Raw genomic sequence first — 18297 nt, forward strand, 5'->3', positions numbered from 1 at the left:
ATGTATCTGATAATAGCATTTAACATAGATTAATGCACTGAATATGTTTTGACTTAAATACGATGTTTTGTAATATTGAATTTGATCCGTTTGATTTTTTGGTTTCAAAAATTTATTTGTTTCCAATTCACATATTTACATAAAACTGGCAAATTTAATTCGTACCTATTAAATACGAAGAGTATTGAGAGACATGTTGAATAACCCGTGTGTTTCAACTACACAACGGAAGTTCTTTATATAGACTATGAGTATTAAACAAACATAATTGACAGTAATACTAACGGGCCGGAATACTTACAGTCCATCTAATCTAATTATTTACATTCTAATATAATATTTTAACATTCCCCCTCAAGCTGGAGCATATAAATCAAATGCACCCAGCTTGTTACATATATAACTAATTCTAGGACCTCGCAATGACTTTGTAAAAACATCTGCTAACTGATCATTGGAATTAACAAAGCTAGTGATGATGTCACCTAATTCGACATGAAAAACAGGATTTGAGGCAATGTGCAATGCAGAATGATTATCACATATTAGTGTCATTATGTTGGCCTTTTCAAATTGAAGTTATTTCAGTAACTGTTTCAACCAGATGAGTTCACATGTTACTAGTGTCATGGCCCTGTATTCTGCCTCAGCGCTGGATCTTGCAACAACATTTTGTTTCTTACTCTTCCAAGATATTAAATTTCCTCCGACAAGTACTCAATACCCGGAAGTTAATCGTCTATCTATGGGCGAGCCTTCCCAATCGGCATTTGAGTGGCCAACTATCTGATTATGTCCTCTATCTTCATAAATGAGACCTTTTCCAGGTGCACTTTTGATGTATTTAAGAATCTGGATTACAGCATCTATATGTTCTTGACAAGGAGAATTTAAGAACTGATTTACCACACTGACAGCGAAGGAAATGTCAGGACGAGTAACTGTGAGATAGTTTAATTTTTCAACCAATCTCCTATATCTTCCTGAATCTGATAGAGGCTCCCCCTGATTAGGTAGGAGTTTGACATTTGGATCCATAGGAGTATCAACTGGCTTGGCATTTAATAGACCTATTTCTTCAAGAATATCCATAGCATATTTTCTTTGTGAAATTACAAGGCCATCCTTGGATTGGGATACCTCAATACCAAAAAATAATAGAGTTTACCAAGGTCTTTAGTCTGAAATTGATTTGAAATATGTTTTAACTGGAGTATTCCTTGCTGATCACTACCAGTTATAACAATGTCATCCACATAAACAATAAGATAGATGCACCCTTGGGCTGAGTGATGATGAAATACAGAGTGATCGGCTTCACTACGAATCATACCAAACTCTTGTACTACCGAGTTGAATCTTCCAAACCATGCTCTAGGAGACTGTTTAAGACCATAAAGGGACCTGTTTAGCCGACAAACCATGGTGGAAGACTCCCCCTAAGCAACAAACACTGGTGGTTGCTCCATATAAACTTCCTCTTCAAGATCACCGTGCAAAAAGGCATTTTTAATGTCAAGTTGATGGAAAGGCCAATGTCGAATTGCTGCAATGGAGAAAAACAGTCTGACAGATGCCATTTTGGCAACAGGTAAGAAGGTATCACTGTAATCCAACCCAAAAACCTGAGTATATCTCTTGGCTACCAAACGATCCTTAAATCAATCAATCTTACCATCAAGGCCAACCTTCACTATATAGAGCCAACGATACCCGACTAAAGACTTCCCATGAGGTAAAGGAACCAATTCTCAAGTACCACTGCTTTGTAGAGCACACATCTCATCAAGCATTGCTTGCCTCCACTCAGGGTGGGATAATGCTTCACATGTAGCTTTAGGAATAGAAACAAAAGACAAGGAGGACAAGAAAGTGTAATGCAAAGGAGAAAGACGATGATAATACAAATCAATATAATGAGGAAACGGATTACGGGTTATGTGAATATCCTTACGAAGAGCAATGGAAGGTCATGCTTAAGTGGCAGGGCCGGATCCGGAGGTGGCGTCGGAGAAGAGTCTGTAATGGGAGCAGGAATAGGCACAACAGAGGGTAGGCGACGACGCTGATATATTTGTAGTGGTCGTGGAGGTTGGGGGGGGCAGACTCGACAGGTTCGACAGGAATATGAGTGGGTGGGATAGGGATAACTACCTGAGGAGGTTCAGGATTAAAGTCCTAATGGGGCTCAATAGCTATATGGGTAGGTTTAAAATATTATACAGACTCGAAAAAGGTAACAACGGCTGATGTAATGTAGAGTGTAGTGTGGGAGAATAACAACGATAGCCATTTTGGGACCGATGATAACCGAGAAAGACACACTTGAGTGATCGAGCTGATAGTTTGTCCAAACCAAGAGATAAATTGTGGACAAAACACGTGGATCCAAAGACACACAGTGGTAGTGGGTGAAGAGGAGTATGAGGAAAGAGGACCGAATGAGGGATATTGCCATCAAGGACAGAAGACGGCATGCGATTGATAAGGTAGCACGTCGTTAAGACTGCATCCCCCCAAAAACGGAATGGAACATTACCATGGATAAGTAAGGTTCGTGTGGTTTCAATGAGATGCCAATTTTTGCGTTCGGCTACCCTGTTTTGCTGGGGTGTATGAGGACATGATGTTTGGTGTAGAATACCATTGAAAGCCATAAAATTTTGAAATTGATGGGACAAATATTCCCAAGCATTATCACTTCTTAAGGTACGAATAGAAACTCCAAATTGAGTTTTAATTTCTTGATAAAATTGCTCAAAAATAGAAAACAGTTCAACTCTATTTTTCATTATAAATAACCACGTACAACGAGAGTAATCTTCAATAAAAGTAACAAAATACTTAGACTCTAAAGTAGACACAGTATGAGAGGGACCCCAAACGTCAGAGTGAACTAAAGCAAAAGGAGATGATACTCTTTTATTGACTCGATCAGGAAAATTACTACGGGTGTGTTTCCCTAACTGATACGACTCACAATGTAAAGTAGACAACTTAGACAAACTAGGCACCAGTTTTTGCAGTTTGGTAAGACTTGGGTGTCTTAACTGAGCATGGATAGTATGAGAGAACTCTAAGACAGAGCACGTCTTGGATGATGTAGAAAGGTAATAGAGGCCTTGAGACTCACATCTGACGCCAATTGTCCGTCCCGAACTCCGGTCCTGCAAGGTAACATTATCATTAGTGAAAGTAATAATACAGTCATGAGACCGAGTCAATCGACTAACTGAAAGTAAATTAAAAGGGCATCCAGGTACATAGAGAACAGATGCAACTGAGATGGAATGGAGAATTTGGACAGTGCCAACTCCTTGAGACTGGGATTGAGTGTCATTGGCAGAAGTTATAGTAGGTAAAAAACCAGATGTAGAGAGTGAAGGTAAAAGACCTTTATTACTAGCGACATGATCAGATGCACCAGAATCAAGAACTCAAGGGCCAAGAGAAGATGAGTGAGAGAGGTAAACAGATGAGTTACCAGTGTGTGCAACCGAAGTAGGAGAACTAGAGTTCGAATGACTCTAAACCCATTGGAGGAAATCTTCATAATTTGTCGGGGAGCCTTGTGGAAATGGTGTAGTCTGAATAGTGGCAGAAGGATCAAGCTGAGTTGCATTTATCGAAGGCAAAGGCTTACCATGCAACTTCCAACAGCGATCAATAGTGTGTCCAAGCCGATTACAATGCTCACATTTGTGACGAGGCTTAGAGTTGGATGGTCCTCCACGAGAGCAATTCGGATTATGTCCCTGAGATGCAAGGGCAACAGTGTCACCCGGAGTTGAAGTAATAGAATACTCAACTGGATGTTTTGCTAGTACTCGAAGGAGGATCGTTGAGGTAGTAGACATATCTGAAACAGTAACAGACCCCAAAATTTCATCACGAGTTGCAGAGTACTCCTAGGATAGACCATAGAGTGCAAGGAGCATGAAGAAGGTGTTGCGTTGATCCAACTCCTTCTGTTCAACTGGATTACTTGCAGCAGTAGGGAGAAGCTCATTAAAATCATGAAGTGCACTGTGAACGGTGCCAAGATATGAAGAAGTAGAGCCATCGATTGTCTTTTGAGTAATGACATTCAACAAGCGGTGACAAACTCCATAGAGACGTTGTGTGTCGTTAGTATAGAGTACCTTTGTTTGACTCCAAACCGATTCACACGTGAGATGTGGACGGAAAATCGGTTTAACATCTGGATGAAGTGTAGACTTAATGACACTACACAACTGAGCATCTATTTGTTCCCATTTTGATGTTTCAGTCACAACCACCTTTTCAGGCTTTTGAGTGAGATGGTCCTCGTAACCTTGACTGAGTATCCATAGTTTGATGTCGGTGGCCCAACTATCATAATTTGACCCATTCAATTTTTCGACAGAGAGAGGAGAAGTGATGTAGTTGGTGAAGATGCTCTTTGTTTCAGACTGAAACGTCATGGTCAGTAAAGAGTGTCAGAAAACGCGTCGGAACCGGGAAGACAGGGGCTGTTTGAACTGGAATTTGTATATCCGTAACTCGAAACTGAAAACTGAGGGCAGATAAGGAAGCAGGAGGCCGAGGCAAGTGCCACGGAAGAAGCGGCGCCGTGAACGGCTGTCAGACGCGCCATCACGCGCGGTGGTTGTTGGCAGCGCGTGGATCTCACGTGCATTGATGCTGGTGGCACGTGGAGGCGCGTGGGTGCTTTTCTGACGACGCGTCTGAAGGGGTAGGCTGATCTGGGTGTACGACGGTATTGGAGTGGTTGTTCGTCGAAAAAAAAATCATCAGAGACAGCAGCGACGGCAGAGCGTGGACGGATGGACAAAAATTTAGGAATCAGTGTATCAAAGGCAGGGATGAGGAAACCGGAGTTGAGAACACGGTTTACCGGAAGAAAAAATATTCAGCGGAGATAGTGGGTCCACCGGGTAGCATGTTAAATACGAAAAGTATTGAGAGACATGTCGAATAACTCGTGTGTTTCAACTACACAACGGAAGTTCTTTATATAGACTATGAGTATTAAACAAACATAATTGGCAGTAATACTAACGGGCCGGAATACTTACAGCCCATCTAACTGTAGGGGCTAGTAGTAAATAACTTCAAATAGAGACTAGTTTTAAAATGTTATAATATTAGGGATCGGAAACATAATTTAGTATATGATTATTACAGAATCAATAATCCCAAAATAAGGGTATCCCGTAGCACATTATGAAATAAATACTTTTGTACTGCTTTGCACATCCTACAGTATAAAAGGGCCATTAAAAATTAATGAACCAATGTTCAAGAAAAATTGGAAGTTGGACAGATTGTCAAACATTTCTTTAAAATGGTGCAAACTCTATACCAAATAAATATTCAAGTTTTCATGAGTGACAATGGTAGATAATATTTTAATATGTCTTTTTTAGATTTTTTTCTTGAAAATGGGATTGTTAATCAAAGTTTTTATATTAATACACCCCAACAAAATGGAATTGCAAAGAGACAGAATAGAGACTTTCTTAAGTTTGCTAGAGCTTTACTCTTTGCAAATAAAGTTCCAATATATTAGTAGGGTGAAATTGTTTTAATTGCAACATATTTAATTAACCATATGTCATCTAAAGTTTTAGATTTTCAAACCCCTCTTGATGTTTTTCGAAATTGCTTTCCTTTGATTTGTGTCTGTTAATTTGCCACTACATTTTTTTTATTGCACTGCTTTTGTTTGTGAACATAAACAACTTGACAAACTTGAGTCACGAGCAATAAAATGTTTTTTACTAACTACTCTCCAAACTCAAAAGGGGTGTAAGTGTTTTGAATCAAAAAAGATTTTTGTAATGATGTATGTTACTTTTGCTGAAAATCAACCTTTTCTTACTAACATTCATCTTCAGGGGGGAAATTTTAAGATTCATCTTTTGAAAATATCATTACTTTAGGTGATATATTGTTGTCAAAAAATTGAGACTTATATTGATGCACCCAAAAAAAAGTCCAACAATCCATATCGGAACTCAATCTGCTTAAGAATGAGATTCTGACAGATTTGGGGGAGACAATTTCAAATCAAAATCACATTGAACAAATTCTTGATCTTGATAATAATGAAGGATCACCTAAAATGCCACAACATAATGATTTAGATAAAGAGACACAAAACAGGTTTACTACATTTGACCTTACATGGAAGGGAAATGTCTTTGAAAGAAGAAACCATAAACAGAGCAATGAAGGACCCATTCTTTGATCCTTCCTTCCGATGCAAGTAAGTCTTTCTTATGTTCTTAAGAGTCATGTGTGTTCTAATATAGACCTTCCTATTGCAATTAGGAAACCAGTTACATCATGCACTAAACTTCCTTTATCTAAGTTATATCATGCACTAAACCAGTTACATCATGTCTTCTTCACTTACTGCATTTACTTCTCAGTTATCAACTGTAGAAATTTCAAAAAATGTACATGAGGCTCTAAAAATTCCAAAGTGGAAGGAAACTGTTCTTGAGGAGATGAGAGCTCTTGAGAAGAATCAAACTTAGAAAGTCATGATTTTACCTACAAGAAAGAATATTGTTGGCTGTAAATGGGTATTTATTGTGAAATATAATTTTGATAACACAATTGAAAGATACAAGGCACGCTTGATTGCTAAAGAGTTTACTCAGACATATGGCATTGATTACTCAGATACTTTTGCTCTTGTTGACAAATTAAACACTATTAGCATTCTCTTGTCCTTAGCGGTGAATTTAGATTGGTCTCTTAACCAACTTGATGTAAAAAATGTTCTTCTGAATGGTGGTTTGGAGGAGGAAGTATACATGGATAGTCCTCCTGGCTTTGAAGACTAGTTTGATTCAAAGGTTTGCAACTACAAAAATCACTTTAGGGTCTCAAGCAATCTCCAAGGGTTTGGTTTGAAAAATTCACTCAGTCGATTAAAAGGCAAAGATATATGCAGGGACAATCAAACCATACTTTGTTTATGAAGTTCTCTAATGTTGGTAAGATTGCGATTCTAATTGAATATGTAGATGATATTATTCTCACATGAGAAGACATTGTTGAGATGGAAAGATTGAAAAAAAATCTGGCAAAAGAATTTGAGATCAAAGATTTAGGTGCCCTTAAATATTTTCTTGATAAAGTTGTTCGCTCAAAGAAGGGAATTGTTGTTTCTGAAAAAAAAAATACATCTTAGAACTCTTTGAGGAAACTGGGATGAGAGCATGTAGACCATCAGATACATCTATGGATTAAATGCTAAATTTTGGGAGAAAGGCAATGTTCGTGTTGATATTGGAAGATACCACAGATTGGTTGGCAAACTTATTTATCTAACCTACACTAGACTTGACATCGCTTTCTCTGTAAGTGTTGTAAGTCAATCCATGCATACTCCCTATGAAGGACACTTGGAGTCAGTTTATTGTATCTTAAGGTACTTGAAATCCATTCCTATAAAGGGTTTGTACTTCAAGATAACCAATGACAGAGAAGCCTTTATATTTACAGATGTTGATTAGGCAGGTTTAGTTACTGCTAGAAAATCAACTACTGGATATTGTGCCTATGTTTGGGGAAATCTAGTCACTTGGAGAAGTAAGAAACAAGTTGTTGTTGCTCGAAGCAATGCAGAAGCCAAATTCAGAGCAATAGTTCAAGGAATCTTTGAACTTTGGTGGATTCATAAACTCTTGGAAGAATTAAAAGTGAAAGTTGACTCACCCTTAAAACTGTTATGTGATAGCGAAGCAGTAAGAAGTATAGTTCACAACCCTTTGCAACATGATAGAACCAAGCACATTGAGTTTGGCTGCCACTTCATAAAAGAGAAAATTTATGCTTGAATTATATGTCTACCATTTGTGACTTCTAATCAGCAAACTACTAATATTTTGACAAAAAATTTGGCAAACCCAATTTTGAGTGACGTATAGCCAGGTTGGACATGTCAGATATTTATGTACCAAATTGAGGGGGATGTTGAAGAATCAAGGGAAATCAAATTTGATTCTTTTATTTTATATTATTCTATTTATTCTTATTTTATGATTTTGTCATTATTACTATTATAATTTTTTTCCTATATAAACAGCTTAGGACTATAGTAGTAAAATAAGAAAGTATTTTGTCTTTTACTTTCTTTATGTCCATTACGATTTAAGAGGCCATTAAGAGAAATGAGCTGGGGAGAAAAATTTGGAGTCAATGGGGGGATACTTAGAGTGGGAGTGAAATAGTATAAGACAATAAAGAGAAAAATGTAACACTCCTGAACTAGGAATAAGCGTAACTCCCTTCTCATCCTATCTCTCAAATATCACTTGCTAATACTCAGATACCTCCATGTACCTCCCATCATGTCAGTATATAAAATAATATCTAGATATTATCTAAGAATATCTAGGTTCAACTTATAGGATTTGTTTTCAATCTTATAAAAAATAGAGATAGAACATTTGTAATTACCTAAATGCTTTTAAGCATATATAAAAAGTCTCCATTGTGTAGTTTAAACACAAGATTTCACCATAATACTTTCTATTTTTCTCTCATTCAACACATCATTCTTTTAATCATCTTTGTTTCCTCCTGTGATTCCCAAATCCTCATCATTTGTTTCCTCCTGCGATGTCAAGATTTCACCATAATACTTTCTACTATAGTCTTTTTCTGGTATTTCCTTCTATCTCTGTTTCAACCAATCCCTCGTTATACCCTCCTCCCCCTCTGTCTTTTTCTGGTATTTCCTTCTATCTCTATCTCTGCTTCAACCAATCCCTCGTTATACCCTCCTCCTAATCATATTGCTTCTTCTGTCACCTGTTTATCACTTCATTCATACACTCAAACCCTTATTCATGGGCCCCTTTTCCTTTTCCTGTCATCTTGTACCTCTTTTCATATACTCTATGTTAATGGGTTTATCAATTTCCAATTACCAAATTCAGATATTTAATTTGCACAAATTGAACGAGTTTTTCAATGTAGAAAAATCGGTAAAGTAATTGTCTACATCAACACAAAAAGAAAATCACATTTGTAGGTACACTTTAGCAAGGATACATCATACACATCAACATTAGTTAGATATTATAATAGAATAATGGGATCAAATGGACAAACCATGTCAAATGAAGAATGATTCCATAGGGTGTTACGGTTTCTCTTCAACATAATAAAATAACCTGGGGAGGAAACAGAAGTAATTCAAGGGCATTTGCATTTTACTAGATGTCTAGGAAAAAATAACCAAGAATAATAGCTTGTTATCGGGTTTAGGATTGAAGAGCACTGTTATATTAATCGAGAAAGTTTGAAGATGGATACGGTGTTTACAGTATAAAAAGAAGAATAAAGTCTGATGGTGTAACTACCAGCCTAGCCAAGTGGTTCCCCACAACAGAGAAACACTCTCTGCTGATCCTTTCTCTCTCCAATAGCAGGATTCCAAGATGATTCCCTCCTCACATCATTATCTTATATAACTGACTCCCTCACCTCTACCCATGCACTTACTCATTCTTTTGGTGCCAGCTCATCCTTCACATTCTTCACACGCTTGCTGTAGTATACTCTCCATACTTTGGGCCTATTTTCGTTATCCTTAACTATCACCCTTCACATTCTTCACACGTTTCCTGTAGTAGACTCTCCATACTTTGGGCCTATTTTCGTTATCCTTAACTGTCACCCTTCACATTCTTCACACGCATCCTTTAATATACTCTCCATACTTTGGGCCTATTTCCGTTATCCTTAACTGTTACCCTTCACATTCTAAAGTACGCTTCCTGTAGTATACTCTCCATACTTTGGGCCTATTTGTTGTGTGGGGGTTCTTTCTTTGGAGATTGTTCGCTTCCCCATCAACTGTTCAGGCTCTGTTACCACACTGTCATGAACTTCCAAGTTTTGAGGTAACTCCCTCTCAACATGATAATTTCCAACAACCCGTTTAAGTTGTAATACATGAAATACCGGATGTATTTTAGAGTGTTAAAGCAACTGTAGTTGGTATGCTACCTCTCCCAGCTTAGCTACAATCTGAAAAATCCCATAGAAACGGGCTAACAACTGCTGGTTAATTCCTTTAACCACAGACTGTTGTCGATGGGGCCTGAGCTTAAGCAAGACCCATTCGTCTACCTCAAAGTTGACATCTCTCGTCTTTCTATCTGCATATTTTTTTCATTTGTGCTTGAGCCCTTGCTAGAATAATGTTGAGTTGACTGAGAGCTTCATCCCTCTTATTCAATTTCAGTGTCACTGCTGCCACCTTAGTCTCATTGCGGAGGAACCTAGTCAAGTTTGGAGGTTGTTTCCCATAGATCACTTCAAAAGGGGTTTGTCCCATAGGCACATGAAATGTGGTATTGTACCAACACTCGGCCCAATGAGCCAAATAACGAGGCTCATAGATGGAAAACAATGAAGGTAGCTCTCCAAACATCTATTAACTACCTCAATTTGCCTATCCGTTTCCGGATGATACACAACTCACCTTCAGTTGTGTTCCCTGCAACCATAAGATCTCCTTCCAAAAGTGACTCGCAAATAAAGGGTCTCTGTCCCTGATTAAGGTCCTTGGAATGAGTAGGGAAGTTGGAGAAAAAGGCTGATGCGGCGGGAATTGAGGGAATTCAGTTAGAGAGGAGGGAATATATATTGAGAGGTTGAGGTATGGGGAGATTCATTGAGAATTATTGTTAGAGTTGGTTAGGAGAGTTTTCTCTATGGCTAGGAGCTTGGCCAGTTTAATATGCACTGGTTTTTAGAAGGATCTACTGTAACTCATTTTTATGAAAAAACATGGCTCAAGTATTCCACCTTATCCCACCCAAAACTACACTTCTGTTTGTTGGTTATAAATGCATGAGAAGCTAAAGTTTCTAAAACTATTGTCAAGTGCTAAAGGTGTTCCTCCTAATTTTGGCTATATATGAGAATATCATTGAAAATAACAAGTATGAACTTACGTAAATAAGACCTGAACAACTCATTCATCAGAGATAGAAAAGTTGTTGCAGCATTAGTTAACCCAAAAGGCATAACTAGGTACTCATAGTGCCCAATATGAGATTGGAATGTTGTCTTGCAAATTTTAAGCTCGTGCACACGGATGGTGGCATCAGGATTTGTTAGAGAACACCTTTGCTACATGTAATTCATCCAAGAGATTATCTACATCAAGGATTGGGTATTTTTCGGGGACTGTCATCTTGTTCAGAGCTCTATAGTCTACACATAACCTACATGAAGAGTCCATTTTTTCACATATAAAACAGGGCTGGAAAATGCACTCATACTGGGTTGAATTATCCCTGCATTCAGCATCTCTTTTACCAGCCTCTAAGTCTTCTCCTTTTGGTGCTGGGGATACCTGTAGGGACTGACACTAATTGAAACCTCTCCTAGCTGTAAATTGATTTGGTGCACTTGTTCTCTCTTTGGTGGTAATTGTAGTCAATCTTGAATGACCACGTGGAATCAATCCAGCAACTCTTCAAGCCCCTTAGACTGCACTTTACACAATTTCTTCTCAGATTCCAGTTCCAGCACTTTCCATAAACAGCCCCTCCCTGGTGTAAAGCTTCTTTACAAGAATTCATGCAAGACAAAGGTGTGATTTCCCCACTCCAATCCATTCTCTCCTCCTAGAGTTACTCCCATAGCATCTCCTATCAATCTCAACTCCTCCTCTTGGTACAAGAATCGCATTGACGTTTCCTTCCAATCCATCAACACCTTGCCTAGCTTACACAACCATGATATTCCAAGTATCACATCCAACCCTCCCTAACTCATAAATCTATGCATCAATGGTGAATTTGTGGTCCTCCAAATCTATCACAAAACCACGAGACAACCCCCTCGTGAAAACTGTCTGTCTCCCAATCAAATTGCCTTCTTGTTGGATTGGGTCACTTCCAAACCCTGCGCAGTGGAAAACTCCATGGAGATGAAGTTATGTGAGGCGCCCCTGTCCACAAACACCACCACCTCAATCCCCTTCAGTTTTCCCAATTTTTTGTTATTTTCCATTTCCTCCAAGGAGAATTCTCTCCAAACATGGCCTATTACTGTTATATAGTTTGTATTGAGGAATTCATCCTCTATTTCCCATATTAATACAGTACTCTTGTTTAGTTATCCTGATGTGTTCCCGTTAATATGTAATTCTTTCACTATAGAATTTTCAACATTCCTTCGTACAGCCGAAACAAGAATGAAACAATGGACAATAAAACTCATTAACATATGTATGATCATACTACATAAACACATAATCAAGTTATTCTACATTTCCTTTATTCTGAACAGAATGATTTTCATAGACATTAACCCTGACAGGTCCTTGGCCTCAGTGGCAGATCTAGGACCTTGAGTCAGCGGGTCCAAACTATTAAAGCATTTCAATTTTTAAATAATAAAGTTCTTGTGATAATGAAATAGGAATATACTTTTTTGTCCCTAATCATAAGCACTATTTGGAGAAAAAAATGGTGTATAAATATTTTTAAATTATTATATGTATTCATTTTTATATTTCTAAATATATACCTCTTATTAATAATATTAATTTATCCTGACAAATGAAAAACTAAAGTAGAATACATTCTTATACAACTTTTATAATACTAATTTATATTTGACGCGTACCAATGTTGTTTCTGGAATTTTTCATTTCAATCCAATTTTATGGTGAATTTTTTTACTCATTTAATGGTCAATTTTGAATCAGTAATGTTCTTCGATAATTTCCTTATAGGGTCTGTTGTAGGCCTAGAAGAATGTGTAAAGTGGCACAGTTCAAATTTCAGGGTGTGTAATTGGTGCAAATCTCTAAAGTTGGAAGTGTCAAAATAAAAAACTGAGGCTTTTAAAATTTGAGAGGATGCAAATGCTCGCCCTAAGATGAATATAGGTCTGCCACTGCTTGGCATTCACTGAAACCTATACTATAGGTTCACAAAAGCATATATGGATGAAAATAACGCCTTTGCTACTGGTGGTAGATCAATATTTAAATATTTTGTGAAACATAAAAGGAAACAAGAGAGAAGGTATGGTCATACAGATGTCAGTCATAATATATTAGCTTCCATTAGATTTGATCATTTGTCTAACAGGATCATAATAAACCATGAAAATAAATAGCAAACAATAGAGTTCCAATAAAACATTCACCGTTATGCAGGATGTACTATGTTAGAGAAAGGCTCAGTCAACCAACTGCATAAAATCAATTGAGAACCTCAGGAGAGAAGATTACCTGGATTTCTTTGAGGAGAAATCTCTCTATAACATTGAAGGAATCTACAATTTCAACCTCTGAAAATTTAGAAATAAGCTGTTGAATGTCAGTTTTTATCCTTGCTTGCCTCCACAATCTATCTTGCTCTTGCTCAGCGACAGCTCGCCTTCTTTGAAACCACGGCATAAAGTTGGGTCCATTCAGGAATCGCCTGACAAGGGAGCATTCAAACAAATCAAGTGTAGATTAAATATTTAATTAGAAAAGAACTTCAAATTTAGTGCAAATTCATAATGTAACAGGAGCGGTTGATTGCATGGCAAATGAAAGTACATGAAAAATAAGATAATAACCTGTATAAGTCAAGCCAGTTAGATCTCATTCGCTTTAAAATGAACTTCCCTGGACCTCTTGCTGATAAACTAGCAAGAAATTCATTGGCATTAAATGGAGGTAGAGAAGGAGGATCTGTGTAAGGAGAAGATCCTTCAGTTGGTATTGTAGTTCTAAAGTATGGGGAAAAGGGAGCCAAAAAATTAGTAGTGAGCTCCAAGAAATGTCTCCTTAATATCTCATTGTTCACAACAGACATCGACTCCTCAACTCTTGGCGACAACCCTGCATCGATAAGCCTGTTTAAGATTGAAGTATCTGGCTTAGTTGTGGCAGAATAGCTACTCCAAATGGCTTCTTTATGTTCGGTCATGAGACAAAGAGGACCGTCTCTTCGCATCTTAACTGCATTCAATAAACTTGAAGGAGAGAACTTTTTTAGGGAAAGTTGTTGAAACCCAAGACCTTCAGGTCTACCAGAAATTCTGCCAGTAGAGGACCTATTCGATAGGGCAAGCCGGTTTGAATTAGGAGGAGGACTTCCAACCGAGACAATGTGCGGAATGTTACGGAGTGCTTTGAGGAAGAAAAGGTTTGTCACACCTAATATGATTGGTGGGAAAGCTTCACCTTCTTGAATTGAGTTTAATTGAGCAAAAACCGGGTCATGGATGGTAAAATAAGGCCTAAAGTCAACACTGCAAAGCAATGGTGCAACCAAACTCACAAGACTAGCAACAGCCTCACAACATTGTGGAGGTGTTGGGGCAATTATGAGCATAGGTTCCCCAATAAGCAACAACTCCCATAACAACCAAAGCTGCAATAAAAGTCCACGAAACGATCCAAAAAGATCCGAATCGTGAAAAAGACCGTGCGGGAAAGACTGATTGTTTGAAAGGAAAGTTGAGGCCGCGGAAGAAGCAAACTCTTCAAAAGACATTCCACTCTCAACGGGCAAACTAAGAGCAGGCGGTAAGTTCACTTTAAGCATGGCGTTTCCGATAGGAAGATCCATTACATTACCAGGAACAGGTGGTGGCCATTTTGAAACAAAAGCAGCAATATGCTCAAGTGCTTTCTTGCCAATGTCAAAAAACAAAGGCCCTACAATTTGTAGCAATGGTCTAAACACACTAGAAAAAGGACTGTGAGATAAAATGACAACAGATTTCTGTTCCCCGCCACGTTTAAGCCTCTCATCATGTCTCTGCCTGTTAAACACATAACCATACAAATATTCAGAAGCATTGGTACAATTAACAGTGGCATTGCCGGTTGGAGATTTAAAAGGCCTGCAAATTCTGAAAAAGAAAATACAATCATGAATGCTGGAGCGGTTTTGATGCTGCGAAACAGAATCGGGGAATGAACTATAGGCAATTTCAAGCTCCTCGTCATGAGAAAGACAACCCTGTGGATAACATTCTTCTACGAGCTGGCCTTGTTCAAGATCGAATCTTATAACACAAAATGCAACAACCCATCGTTTCAATGATTCTGAGTCAACACTTGGACTCACTTCCGTTTTCACTGAAAACGAAGGAGACCTACTCATATCTCACAAAACAAACACAACAAGTATTTTTATTTTTATTATTATTATTATTATTATTATTATTATTATTGCATAAATATACTAACCAACTTCGGTTTTCCGCTACAAAACCACCATCGTAGAGGAACTACTACACTTCATAAGGCCCTGCTCGATAAACAACTTGGTGTTAGTTTGGATGATGACGTGGCAAATTATGGAACAAAAAAGAATTATGCGAGATCCAGGAAGGAAATTGGGAGTGGGGGATGCGAAACGAAAATGGGGATCTGGCGAATGAAAGGGGAGGTGCGAACGTAATTGGATCTAAGAGAATGGATGGAATCTGGCGGAGAAAAATGAAAATTTGGATGAGTTCGAAACAAGAGTCGCTCCAATTTCAGACCGAGAAATTGTGTGACAAGTGTAGGAATCGGAGGCGGTGGAATGGTTTATGGGATAGGAGAAGCGGGTCTCCTTCCAACTGTTTGTGACATCAGAAAATGAGTTGGATTTTAGACAATAGGAGATGCAGGAGGAGGATATGTTCGATTCAAACTTGCAATTTCGGGCTGTTTACGATGGAAATTTACGAGATTCAAACAGCATGTAGCTACAAAATTTGGAAACACACAAATAAATTGACATAATTGTATTTTTGTCTTCTATTTTGTACAAATTTAATTTTTAGTTCTCTTTTTAAAAATTAAATTTTTAGTCTTTTTATTTAGAATTTTTTGAAATTCATTTTTTTCACCTTTAATTTTGTCTATGGTTCTGTCTTATTAATGACATGACTTTTAGGTGGTTTTAGTGAGTTAGACATTTATATATTAATATTTTTTATTTCAACTAAAAAAATAATAATTATATTTTAATAGTTAAATAATATTATACTATATTAAAAAAATTAAATTGGTTTATATAATTAGAGTGAGTTTAAAAAAATATTATATTTTTTTAATTTTTCTTTATCGTCTTCCACTGTGCAGTCGTGTTCTTTAACATTTTTAGACTTTAAAGTTTGTCGTTGTCTTCTCCATCACCATCACTCTGCATTTTCAAAATGTTAAATCTTCTTATTACTCATGTTTCATCTGTGGCAATGCTTCCTGAAGTCAAAGAACGTTTCTCAAAGGGTACAAATTTGTTGTTTCTGTTGATTGGATTCACTATTGATAATAGCTTAAATTGATGAAAAATCTTGGGGCAGCTTTCATGGTTGTGGAATGTTTAAGGTTTCACAAATTTGTAAGGTTTCTCAAATTCCTGGTCGCAATTCTTGAGCACAATGTTTAAGGTTTCACTTTTTTTCACAATTTTATGACTGATCAATGTTTCACAATTTTCAGTTGCAGGGCAAAAAATAGTGTAACCACTTTGATTGGTTTGATGAAGAAATGAACCCTAGAGTCAAAAAAAAATCATCTCTTTACTAAAAAGATTTAATGATGAGAATAAAAAGGTATATGAGTCACAAAAAAGAGAGGATAAAGTTAAGATGAAGATGAAGATATTGAAGGATTTTTTTATTGTTCCATAGGTTATGAGTGATTTTATTGTTTATACTAGTTGCATTAACAATGATGAAGTAGGTTCTTATGGTGTAATGATTAAGGTTTAATTAAAGTTTAGTTATTGATGTTTAATTATGGGTGTAATATTATGTTATGTGTGTATTTGTTTAGGTGTTGATTTAGGTAACTTCCATGGGTGTTACTTGTTTATGGGTAAAGTGTTATGTGTCTAGTTGATTAGTTGTTGATTTATCAACGTAAAGTTGTTTAACATGTGTTTAATGAAAATGGAGTTACGTTTGTAACATTGATTTTGTTTCTTATTATAGAGGCCTACTTATATGTTAACAATTTTGTACTGGTTGGAGGCATTGATGCATAAACTGCACAATCTGCAGTAACTATAAATAAAGCAAAAAACTGCACTATAAATAGATTAGAAAAAAGTGCACCATTTGCACTATAATAGAGCAAAAAACTGCACTATATATAATATGCACAAACTATACTTAAGAAGTGCTAATGTGCACTAATTACTAAAATTGCACTAGAAAAATAATGCACATGCGCATTTGATAAAAAAAAATGCAGAATATATAAGGGCAAACAACACAATATAACAAAACAAACCATTACCATTACATGGTGTACTAAAATCTTTGTGATTACAAAATAATAGACCATTCTCACTCTTAGTAAACCAGTGTCATCACAAAATAAAACCATTATCACAAGGTACTAAAGCCGCTTTTTCTTCACAAAATAAATCCATTGTCACAAGGTACTAAAATCACTTTGTCCATACAAAAAATAGAATATCACTACTGTTCTAATGATTCTTGTGTTGGAGGGGGTGTAGCTTATGATCCTTGCACTATTTCTACACACTCTTCATTGTTCTTTGCCTTTGGTGTCTTCTTTGTCTTTTTAAATGTTCCTTCTTCTATGCGTTCAGTCTCATTCTTCTGATGCTCCTTAGACGCTCCTCCTTAAGTCAGTGATATTTTTGCTTTCTGCATTTACAACAAGATTGCAGGAAGAAAAAAAATAATCAAACAAAATTGCATAAAAAAATCAAATTGAATTGCAAAATAATCAAGAGAAACTCATAAATTGCATAAATGTACATAATCAACAAAATCGCATAAATGCACATAAATGAATCAACAGAGTTGTAGAAATTCATATAATTCAAATGTTTTTTTGGGCCAAATTAATTTGGTTCCACATTGTACCTCATATAAATACTTTTGTGTGTATAGTTTAAAAGAACTAATGCCATTTTAAAATACTAATGAAAAACAGAAAATAACTCTCTTCCATAATCTCTCTCCTTTCTCCATCATTTTCTAAAACACCACAATTTTCAATTATCAATTTTCACCATTGATTCACCCTCCATTCTTGATTGTGTTCCAACATCTGGTATCAGAGCAAGGTTCAGATCCAATTTTCGTTGCAATCATGTCCGTTTCCAATGACAAAATCCCTACCAACCTTCTGATTCTTGATTCGAAGAATTATGACAAATGGCACAAACAAATGAAAGTTTTGTTTGGATATCAAGATGTTCTTGATATGATTACCGATGGCATTACGCCTCTTGGTAAAGAGGCTACAGCAGCTCAAGAAGCGAAATTCAAGGAAGATAAGAAGAAAGA

The 18297-nt window shown here is 36.8% G+C and overlaps 1 protein-coding gene across 4 annotated transcripts; it reads right to left on the bottom strand.

Moving 5' to 3' along the window:
- Positions 1-19: 19 nt before the first annotated feature.
- On the bottom strand, positions 20-15763 carry LOC101497373 (uncharacterized). 4 transcript variants are annotated; one of them, XM_073364845.1, is made up of 4 exons: positions 15227-15763; positions 13603-14796; positions 13268-13460; positions 20-3167 (listed from the first exon to the last, which is right to left on the bottom strand). In XM_073364845.1, exons 2-4 carry the CDS (start codon positions 14598-14600, stop codon positions 2196-2198), a joined length of 2163 nt encoding a protein of 720 aa, XP_073220946.1. In that variant the 5' UTR covers positions 14601-14796; positions 15227-15763; the 3' UTR covers positions 20-2195. The 4 variants fall into 4 exon arrangements, with proteins under 4 accessions (XP_073220946.1, XP_073220945.1, XP_073220948.1 ...); XM_073364844.1 differs by having other exon boundaries at positions 24-3167; positions 13603-15763; XM_073364847.1 differs by lacking the exon at positions 20-3167 and adding an exon at positions 3214-6543 and having other exon boundaries at positions 13603-15758.
- Between the last annotated feature and the right edge of the window lie 2534 nt (positions 15764-18297).

Source organism: Cicer arietinum, chromosome 1 (assembly GCF_000331145.2).
Source record: "Cicer arietinum cultivar CDC Frontier isolate Library 1 chromosome 1, Cicar.CDCFrontier_v2.0, whole genome shotgun sequence".
NCBI classification, from domain to species: Eukaryota; Viridiplantae; Streptophyta; class Magnoliopsida; order Fabales; family Fabaceae; genus Cicer; species Cicer arietinum.